Here is a 10,816-nt window from a genome sequence, read left to right as displayed (position 1 = left end):
CAACATGATGCATGCGAACGGCGGCAGTGGCCGCTTCCTCGACGACTCAGGCGTTCGCACATGACGCCGGGCGCTTCCCTTCAATGATTTGGCGCGCGCGAACGGCGGCGGCCGCTTCCGCTCGACCAGGCCGACGGTAGAGCGCTTGTGCTCAAAGTCAATCGGCGTGCATGCCGGCCGGCGGCTTTGAATGAACTTCAGGTGCGGTAAGGCAAAAACTGCGCTGATGAATTTCATGCGGAAGGAGAAATCAGTTGCCGTGAGTTTCTACAATCGTGTTTTCACAAAAACAGCTATTAGTCGTTTTTCACAAAACGCATGTTACTGGTTTTGTGGAAACTGAATCCTACTTATCCATGTTTTTCCTGCGGAATCCAAACAAGGTTTAAGTTTGTTACATGGTTACGTGAGTCTACCGAAAACCAGTTCTGCTAAAACACCGTATCCAAACAAGGCCTAAAGAAGGTAGACATTGCGTATGTATGATAATGTTTGTGTGTCAAACTGTCTAGTTTCAGTTGGCATTTACCTGTCGACCAACGACTCAAAGTAATGACTGAGCAGTCGTATCCATGATGAATGTAGAAATTACCTTGTTCGTCATTTTCCTAGTCTTTCGTTTTTCATTGCTGGATTTCTGCGTGCAGAATAATTCACAGCCAAGGGTGAATGTAGAAATCTGAATTCAGAAGTTAAATTGGTTGCTTCATCCAAAAAACAGAACTACAGAAGTAACACGCAATGAGTCTCGAGGAAGTGCTTCATGGTCAACGATTTCAAAGGCAATTAATTTCATCCAGTGGTCGTGATTCACGACTTTATAAATGTTTCTTTGCAGGTGTGCGTCAGCCTCTTGACGAACCTGAACCTGAACCCTGAAGGTCCAAGATTCAAAACAGGGCCTCCTCTGTTTTCGTTCCCTCTTGCCTACATGCGAGATGACGACGACGGCGACCTTGGAAGATCATGAATGTTTGCTGTATGCTGATCAGTGCATCCACTCTCCCTGCTGTCGACTTACTTACAAGGCTGAAACTTAATTATTAAAATGCAGTTCAGTTCTAGCAAAGCAAGAACCTGAGAAGAAAACGTTCAAGTGCTACAGCTGCTGCCTCATCTACCTAGCCTGTTAACTCTGACGAACCTGGCGTACCGGCTGCTGTTCAGATACGTAAACATTACTATTAAGCTGCAGCACAACTTGTATAGACTGCCCATTCCTGGATTGCGCACTTGATAAGAGCATATAATATTTCTGACTAGTGAGTGTCCAGATGGGTGTATTCATGGCTGAGAAAACAAAATGAAATGACAGTTGGTGTATTTTACAGGAAGACCCCAAAGCCCAGCTTTTACTGAAAGCTTTACAAGGCCATCGACGCTCTGCAACACCAGATAGATCCTGCAAAACAGCCAGAAAACAGCTGACAAAATACTCTGGACAAAATGAAAACCACCAGCTAAAGCCACCACACCGCTAACTGGCAGCAAACCTTGAAGTAGTTCCCATTCACCAAGGATAAAACCACCCCATTTTGTTGCTCACAAGTCACAACAAGAAAACAGGGTACTGAACTGAATTCCTAAAGGTGTGTCCACCAGCCAGACCTAAGAAATTCCCACCCTATAAGCCAACCCTGACTTAAACCATCTTTTTATGGCATGCAAGGCTCTCCAGAATTGAGAAGATCTGGCACAGCCTGTCCTAGAATAGGTGGGTTCAGAGTGAGGATTGTGCATATTTGAGAAAGCATGGTGACTCCAAGAGAAAATAAAACAATATGTTTGGTGTAATTTCAAGGAAAAGACCAAAAGGCCCAGTGGCTTAACAAGATCCTCAACCCACGACAAGATTAGATAGATGGCACAAAATTGTCAGCAACATACAAGGCCAACTCCACCTCTGTCGATCAGGCTGCACTCCAGGATTCACCATTTTCAATGCAACCCACCAGCTTATGCTTCAGCTTCTGCCACTGTAACATGAAGGAAACAGCTTGGTCAAGCTAGCTACATAGCCAATCGAATTTGCACCAAGAAGCACATCCACGGAAAGAAAAGAAAAAACTACTTTTCAATCACTAGTTGGTTAAGCTGCTAAATAACCCTAGTGCTACCTATCATAGCCCTTTTTCTCAGGTGCTCACCTCGAGGCATAGGAGTGTAGAAGCCGACAACAGGAATCAGGTTACCATATCCATGATCATCGCACACCCTGGTTATCTCCTCTGATTGGATTTGAACTCTGAAGAGGCCGGTAGCAGTGGTCACGACAATGACGTTTGCTCCCTCCGCAAAGCCCAACACGTGGACCGGACATGTTGCACCCATTTGAGCACCATTTAGAGACAAACTTCCCAAGTTGATAATCCGGCTGGGTATCCATCGGGCATCAGTCATCTCCCTTGACCACAATTTCAGATGCGGATCCAATTCTTCAACGAGTCCCAGTCCACCGTCCTCTGCCGGCATGAGAATGTAACTGGGTATACCCTTAGAGTAGCAAGAGTATGGTGCCTTGAACCAAGTCAGCCCATGCATTGCCATGTCATACTCCAGGATCAACCCACCATCAGTCATGAAGTAGAGCAAAGACTCCCCAACAAGCACACTGGAATAATATGTGAAATGCATGTAAAACTCCCCATGCATCAAGGTCAGCTCACCCCAAGCACCGGTCTCTGACGAGTATACACATGCCGCCGTGTCATATTCCCCGTCATCAGGATCTTCGCTGTCGACGGAGAAGACGAAGACAACGCAGAAAGGGCCCCCATGGCAGTTGCAGTGGTCACACCCGTCTGCTGCGCAGAACACTGCGGCGGTTGTGCGGCCGATATCAGACATCACGGGCACTGGCACACGCTGCTGGGAACCCGTGATTGGCTCCCACACCAGGAGTTCCTCAGCATAAGGGTCATCAGAGAGGAAGAGTGCGCGGCCGTGGCGGCAGTCAACGGCCTGCCAGAGCCAGCTGTCTGGGACGGCAAGGGAGAAGGGCGACACAGTGGCAGAGATGAAGTCGGGGATGTCCTCGTCGTCCCAATCATGGAGAAACCCGAGCACGGGTGGTGCCTGGTGGGAATCGTGGAGGCGGCGCCGGAATCCGCGATGGGAGACGGCCTGGCTCCAGGACTTGCAGACGAGGAAGGCGCGAAGGAGGCCAGCAGGCTCGTCGGGCGGGATGCGGAGGAGGATCTCTTCGACAAGCTCCTCAGGGAGCGTCGGCGGCGGTGCTGCTGGCATGGTGGCCACAAGTTTTTTTTTCCTTCAGAGGTAGCTAGCTGCTAGGTCTGTGTGGCACTGTAAATAAAGTTAGAGAAAATGGATCAGAACATGAAACCAAGAATAGGAAATAATATTATTGTCAGAAGTAGACAGTTGAACAATTTCCGCAAGCAATTTATTTCTGATGAAACAAGGAGGAGCGGTATCGGTCTCTCTCAGCAGCCACATTTAAATCCTAAATTCACTTCCATGCCCCTGATAAAAACAAAAAATTCAAGTGTAATTACAGATATCAACTACTAAAACCACACCACCTGCTTGTTTGGTAGAACTAGGAAAGAAAGACAGACATGTCATGACCAATCCTATCAGATAAACAGCTTCACTGGTAACTATATAATCACATCAGCCTGCTGAATCATTACAAACCTGGACATGGGGAATGCTCCCATTTGTAAAGTGCAAAGCTTAGGCTATTGTTTCTGCACTAGAGTCTACGTACAGGTTAAGCTCATATGTTCTTACTAGCTAGGAATCTTCCATTTGTGCAGTATGAAGCAAGGGATTGCAGGATTTGGCTACTATGCAGATTTTGCAAGATTTGTTACTAGCAGAGTATTACCTGCGTGGGGAACGGGGAGGCGGCTGCAGGTACGACTCCGGGCGGCGGCGCAGGGGGCGAGCGGGGCCTAGATGGCGGTGGAGAAGTGGGGAGGCGCTCCGGCCGGCGGTGGTTGACGGGGAGGAGCGGCGAGTGGCGCGCTGGGTCAGGGGGGACACATCCAGCGAACCCGACGGCGGCGGCGACGGCTCGAACCTCGGGGCAGCTTCAGGGACGGGAGGGCGGAGGAGGAAGGTGAACGCGTCGGCCGGCGGCGGCGGCAGCGGACCGGCGGCCACTAACCCTACCGGCGGAATAGAACCGCTCGGCTCAACCAGACCGAGGGGATTTGGCTTGGGCTCTGCAGCCTGACTCTGCCACCTCAAAAAAAAAAAACCACCTACTCTGCCACCTGTATATGCAAACAAATCATTTTATACAAATTTTCTTTTGTTGGACTGTTTTTTTAATTCCAAATCAAACAAAGGGATGAAAAGGAGAGAAAATATTTCCTCCAACATCTATATCTATATCTATATCTATGCCTACTAATAAAGTAAGGTATGTTTCTTCGATTTTTTCATCCGTTCATCGCTAAAAAATATTTTTTCTATTCGAGGTCGTACTAAACTTTTGTACGTGCATCTGTTATCAAGGAAAAACGATATGTCTACAATTTCGTACGTGGGCTGCGTGCGCTACGGCCCAGTAAGGTCAGCCCATTTTTTCCTGCCCATGCAGCAACAAAATATCCTATTTCCCGCACAGTGCGGCAAATAGTTCGATCTATGCACAGGAGGCCCAAGACTGGGCCGCCCATTTTTTCCATGTTATGTTTATGTTTATATTTTTCCTTTTCTATTTCCTTCTCTTTTTAATTTTCACATTACACGTCTATTTTTTCCTTTTTTCCACTGAAATTCAAAGTTAAAAAATGTTCGGAATTTTAATTTTAGATCAATTTTTCTAAAAAGTAACGAACTCTAAAAATGTTTTCCAATTTTAAAAATTATTTGGAATTTTACTTTTTGTCTCTCCAGAATATGTTCAACATTTTATAAAATTTATCACTATTGTTCAAGATTTTAAAAAATGTTCCAAATTCGAAAAATATTCTTCTTGTTCTAGAGATACGTTCAAAAGTTGAAAATAATATTTACATTAAAGAAACACATTTTCAAAAACTCTTCTGAATTTTGAAAACATGTTCCCATTTTAAAAATTGTTAACAATTTCAAAATTATTCGTATTTTAATAAATATATATATGTGAATTTCTAGAAATGTTCCATTCAAATTTTTGTTCTTGCTATTCCCAAAAATGCATTGAATTTTCAAAAAAAAAAATGTTCTTAATTTGGAAAAAAAATATCATGTTGCCAAGTATATTTGGTATTTCATTTACCAAATCTAAAATTGTGTTCTTATTTAAAAAATGCTTGCAATTTTAAATCTTGTATCGTTCCGATATTTTTCGGAAGTTTTAAAAAATATTCTCTTTTTAAAAAATGTTTGGCTTTTTCCATATTTGTTCAAGATATTAAACATGCATTTAAAAAAAATTATAAATTTTAAAATATTCTTGTTTTAGTGATATGTTCAAAAATTGTAAATAATTTTTGCATTAAAAATACATTTTCTAAATTTCTTCTAAATGTTCTCATTTCAAAAAATGTTCACAAATTTGAAAATTATTCGTACATTTATAAAAGGTTCATGCTTTTAAGAAATGTTTGTGAATTTCAAAAAATGTTTCGTTCAATTTTTTTTAATGTATGGAATTTTTAAAAAACTGTTTGTAATTTGGAAAGTTGTTCGCAGTGCCAAGTATATTTTGTAGTTCATCATTATGATTTTTTGGAAAGTTCATAAAATGAAGAAATGTTTCGAATCTGATGTTGTACTATACTCTTAAATATTCACATTGAGCATTGGTTAGCAGGACGTGTTTGTTTTAGTGGCTAGCAACATGTGATCGGGTCTTTGAGGTCATGAGTTTAATTACTCACATACTGGGCTTGCTCCGCATCCGGACATCGAGCTAAGTCGGATTGTTCAGAACAAGGGACATCATAAATTATTGATGGTGGTAGCTTTCATGTGCCAATAAAAAAGAATATGGTGGTTAATTATAATTGAAAGAAATTGTGGACACATGCCGATAACAGAGAATATTTGGTTTGGCTCTAATTAAAGGGCGCCATGTTGAACTAGAGAATACGGACATGTAGGGTCTTGATCCATTCTTATATTGAGCTAGAGGCATGTAACTTTATTATCCCGTTGCAACGCAAAGGCATGTGTGCTAGTACCATCTAATTGAGATTTATTTCAACAAAAAAAAAAGAAATGGGGATGAAGCCGGACAGGCCAAAGCTTCACCATGAAACCACTAAGGAATACCGCTGAAGGATCGACCGTTGAGGATCACTTCCCCTACACCTCTTCATCACGGGCGTGGCCTCCACTGGGAGATGAAAATCATTGCGACAAGTTTCAAAATACACCATCACTTTATTTGCGACATTTACTCACCATTTAGACCTACAATACAGAAATCCATCCAATCCAGCGCTGACCACCATGGTCGCCAAAGACGAGCAGAAGGGAGGCCTCATGGGGAAGTCGGAGTTGGAATTTTTAAGGAAAGGGTCCCAGAACATGAGTATAGAAAGTCCGTCAAACTACCAGTACTAGTGCTTTTTGCAACTTTATCCCATGATTATGTGCATTATAATATCGTAAACTCGTAACAGTTTTTTTTGGTAAAAAATGAACTCTTAACTGTTGTGGTAGTTATTTCATAAACTCTATTTTAGTGGTTATAAATATACCGTATTAAGTACATTCTCAGTAAACTTTTATAAGATCTTTTACTTTAGGCCTATAAAAATAAGGACTCGTAAATTTCATTTTGGAAATAAATAATAGATATATTTCATATTAGTAATTCTCGGGCCTACGTATCCTCACTACCTTCTGCTCTCCAGCACACACATCGCAGATGTGGTGCCCGGCTGCCATGGCGCCACCTCCGCTCCCCCTCTTCTCCCCGTCCGCGAAGCAACCGTCGACACCGTCGTGGCTCCACGGCGCCAAAGCCCCTGCCACCGTGACCCCTCCACACCCTAGCGGCGGAATGGAAGGGCGCGGCTCAACTCGTCAGAGGATATTTGGGGCTCTGCAGCCTGACTCAGCCACCAAAAGAACTTATTCTGACACATGTATATATAAACAAATCATTTTATACAATTTTTATTTTGTTGGACTGATAGTTTTGAACTGTTAAATCGAAAAAGTGGACGAAAAGGAGAAATTATGCCATCCAACATACCATCTAATTGAGATTTATTCCAACAAGAAAAAAAAAGAAAAAAGTGGGATGAAGCCGGACGGGCCAAAGCTTCGCCATGGAACCGACTAAGGAATACCACCGAAGGATCAACCGTTGAGGATCATCTTCCCCTACGCCTCTTTGTCACATGTGTGGCCCCAAGGGGAGGTGAAGAATCATTGCGACAAGTTTCAAAATACACCATCACTTGATTTGTTGGAGACACTTACTCATCATTAGACATAGGATACAGAACTCCATCCAAACCAGCGCTGACCACCATGGTCGCGAAAGGTGAGCAGAAGGGAGACCTGATGGGGAAGTCAGAGGTGGAACTTTTTTTTATAGAAAAAGGGCCTAGCCCCGGCTCCATTGCATTAACAATGAAACCCAGCAGAACACGGTCATGTATCAATGAAGTATTACAAAGCTTAAAAGCTTAGGAAACTAAAGAGCAACATGCCCGCCGGGGGAAACTCCCCTCGACAATAGAAAGGCTAAAACCAAAAGAAGCTAAGATAAAACAGGACGGAGCTCCAGCCCTTAGTCGCCTCTCCACGCTTTTCATGCTTTGGAGATCGCCACGGCGCCAGGTATATCAAAGCATGATCAGATCGCTCCCAGAGAGTTCTTCCCCATATCTTCCCCCAATCAACCTGGATCTGGCCACAAGAGGGGTGGGGGATTTCTTGCCATCTGCTCCAGCTTCCGCACGATCTCTTTTAGCTCCGGCTTGGCAGCATCTGGCCAGACCACCTCCCATAAGGATAGGTTTTTTGTAGTCTTCCTCATGATCACCTGCATACCCATCCAAGTCAATCGATTAAAACATATGTCATTCCTGCTTTTCCAGAGAGCCCACAGGGCCGCAACTTGCACAAAGGCAACTGCAGTGTTAGGTTTGCTGATCCAGCATTCCAGCATTTTGTGTATATTATCACAAATATCAATACTGGCCGCTTCCCTAACTACTCTCCAAAGTTCAGCAGCAACAACACAAGAAAAGAATAAATGGCAAGAGGACTCATGTTTAGAACAAAAAAGGCAAGTTATATCCGGAACATGTTGTCTCTTGCAAAGGTTGTCTCTGGTTAAGAGTTTATTTCTTGCAATCAACTAGAGAAAAATTTGAATTCTAGGAGGTATTTTTATTTTCCACACCACAGGAATATTCCCAGGGAGGATCCCCCTAAAATTAACAACATTGTAAAAGGATTTTACGGTGTACAGTCCCTTCGTCTCGTATTTCCATACAAGGGTATCAGGTCTGTCAATCAGAACTAGAGTTTTAATCTCCTGAAAAAGGTTATTCCAGTCAATCATCATGTTGGAGGAGAAACATCTCCTGAAATTAATCTTGAGGTTGACCCCACCCCAAACCTCATCAATGGTAGCATGCTGGTCCATAGCAATGGAGTAAAGCCCCCAGTACTGAGTAGCAAGATTAGTTTCACCACACCAGCAATCTTCCCAAAATCTAATACTCTTGCCATTACCCACCTTCCAGGCATACCCAAATTTAGTGGCCTTAATAGCCCAGAGTATTCCTTTCCAGAAGGGTGAGGCTCCCACACTAGAGCAGGCAAAAAATTAGGATTATGAATATTATATTTATGGTCAACTATATTCTTCCAGATCTTACCCTCATCTAAGATATATCTTTTGCCCCAGGAAGCAAGAAGGCAAAGATTAAAATCTGCCAAATTAGTTATACCCAGACCACCAAAATTCTTTTTAGTGGCTAGGGACCCCCAATTAGCAAGGTGGTATTTAAAATGCCCCTCATAATCATCCCAGAAACAGTGAGCCAGTTGAGAATTAATCAGGGCTATAGCCCATTTAGGGAATTTAATTATCCCTAGCAAATATGAAGGGATACTAGCCAGGCAGGATTGTACTAATATTAATCTCTTGCCAAAGGACAGGAGCCTCCCTCTCCAGCCTGCCCCTCTTTTAATAATTTTGTCAACCACGGGCTGAAGATCCTCTTTGCTAAGTTTATTGTAGTGAAGAGGAGCTCCAAGGTATCTAATGGGAAAACTTCTCAGCTTACAACCCATGACTTGGGCAAAAATATTAGCCCTATCGTAATTAATATTAATGGGGACCAAATCACATTTATGGAAGTTGATCCTCAAGCCAGAGATCAGTTCAAAACAAGATAATGGCCACTTTAGGTTTTTAGCCTGGTCTAAACTATTGCCTAGAAAAAGGAGAGTATCATCTGCATATTGCAGGCTGATTACTCCAGCAGGATTAGAGGGAGGAAAAAACCCCTCAATAAACTTGTTAGAAGATGCCTTGTCTAGTATTCTAGTGAAGACATCTGCTACAAGATTAAATAGTAGGGGAAGTAGGGTCTCCCTGCCTTACTCCCTTACCAGTCAAGAAAGTCACTATTCATGTCATTTAACCTGACACCAACAAATCCATTATATAACAAAGGCTTAATTTTATTGATCTAGTCAGGGCTAAAGCCCCTTGTGGACATCATATCTACTAGAAACTCTCTATTTACCATGTCATAAGCTTTCTCATAGTCAAGTTTGAAAACAAAACCAGAAATTTTCCTAGCATGAATAGCATGAATTATTTCATGTGCAGCTACAATGCTTTCCACAATAAACATGCCTTTTATAAAAGCAGTTTGATTAGGGGAAATCAATTCATTACAGATGGGGCCAAACTTATTGGTGGCACACTTGGAAGAAAATTTTAAAGCTACAATTAGTCACAGCCAAGGGTCTAAACTTTTCAAGTTTGACAGCATCCACCTCCTTAGGAACTAGGGTAAGTAGAGAGAAGTTGAGTCTAAATAAATCTGGCTCACCTTTCTCCCAGTCTCTAAATAGAGCAAAAAATCATTCTTAATAACATCCCAAAATTGCTGGTAAAACAAAAAAGGGAACCCATCAGGTCCAGGAGCCCCCTCAGCATAAGAGCCAAAGACTGCCTCCTTAATTTCTTGCTCAGTAAAAGGGGTGTTAAGAATATCATTTTGAGCACTAGTAACTTTACTATCATCACCGCAAAAGTCATCTTCTAAGGTGATGCCAATTTTATCTTGGTGTCCAAATAACTTCTTACAAAATTTAACAAGAACATCTAGAATACCTTTAGGATCATTCACAGGACCATTTTCTCCTTCCAGCATCAGTACTTTTTTCTTTCTCCTTTTCTGGTTAGCAATGGCCTTGAAGTATCCAGTATTATGTTCTCCCTCCAGGATGTCCCTCTCTCTGGACCTCTGCCTGGCTTTGATCTCCTCCCTGGTCCAGATATCATTCAGCTCACCTGAAATAGATTTAATTTTATTCCTGGAGTTAGGGGAAAGAGGTTGGGATTCTGCGATAATATCAAGGAAGTTATATTCAGCAATTAGAGATTGCTTCTGTCTATTTTGGGCAGCCTCATAATTGATGCAGCACCCTTTAATAGCATTTCTAGTAATCCTAATTTTGAACTGCCAAATATCAATGGCTTTAACTAAGTGACACTCAGTACTCCAAGCTTTAATCACCACTTCCCTGAAACCTTCCACCTCAAGACACCATTTCTCAAACCTGAACATTTTGTTTTTAGGGATCTTAATGTTGGGGAACGTAGTAATTTCAAAATTTTCCTACGCACACGCAAGATCATGATGATGCACAG

At 42.5% G+C, this 10,816-nt stretch overlaps 1 protein-coding gene across 2 annotated transcripts; it reads right to left on the bottom strand.

Moving 5' to 3' along the window:
• Nucleotides 1–732: 732 nt before the first annotated feature.
• LOC125526856 lies at nucleotides 733–4,207 on the bottom strand. 2 transcript variants are annotated; one of them, XR_007291916.1, is made up of 4 exons: nucleotides 3,851–4,207; nucleotides 2,148–3,303; nucleotides 1,888–1,976; nucleotides 733–1,402 (listed from the first exon to the last, which is right to left on the bottom strand). XR_007291916.1 is itself a non-coding variant. In XM_048691474.1 (3 exons), the coding sequence occupies exons 2-3, from the start codon at nucleotides 3,244–3,246 to the stop codon at nucleotides 1,957–1,959; spliced, it is 1,119 nt and encodes a 372-aa protein (XP_048547431.1). In that variant the 5' UTR covers nucleotides 3,247–3,303; nucleotides 3,851–4,207; the 3' UTR covers nucleotides 1,773–1,956. The 2 variants fall into 2 exon arrangements, 1 of the variants encoding a protein (XP_048547431.1); XM_048691474.1 differs by lacking the exon at nucleotides 733–1,402 and having other exon boundaries at nucleotides 1,773–1,976.
• Between the last annotated feature and the right edge of the window lie 6,609 nt (nucleotides 4,208–10,816).

This window comes from Triticum urartu, unplaced genomic scaffold (genome assembly GCF_003073215.2).
Source record: "Triticum urartu cultivar G1812 unplaced genomic scaffold, Tu2.1 TuUngrouped_contig_205, whole genome shotgun sequence".
Classification (NCBI taxonomy): Eukaryota; Viridiplantae; Streptophyta; class Magnoliopsida; order Poales; family Poaceae; genus Triticum; species Triticum urartu.
This window is presented reverse-complemented; position numbering and strand designations above follow the sequence as displayed.

Coding starts and splice junctions, on each gene's coding strand:
- LOC125526856 (XM_048691474.1), bottom strand. CDS start 3,246: ATGCCAGCAGCACCGCCGCCGACGCTCCCTGAGGAGCTTGTCGAAGAG. Junction 1,977..2,147: donor CTACACTCCTATGCCTCGAG/GTGAGCACCTGA, acceptor TTCATGTTACAG/TGGCAGAAGCTGAAGCATAA.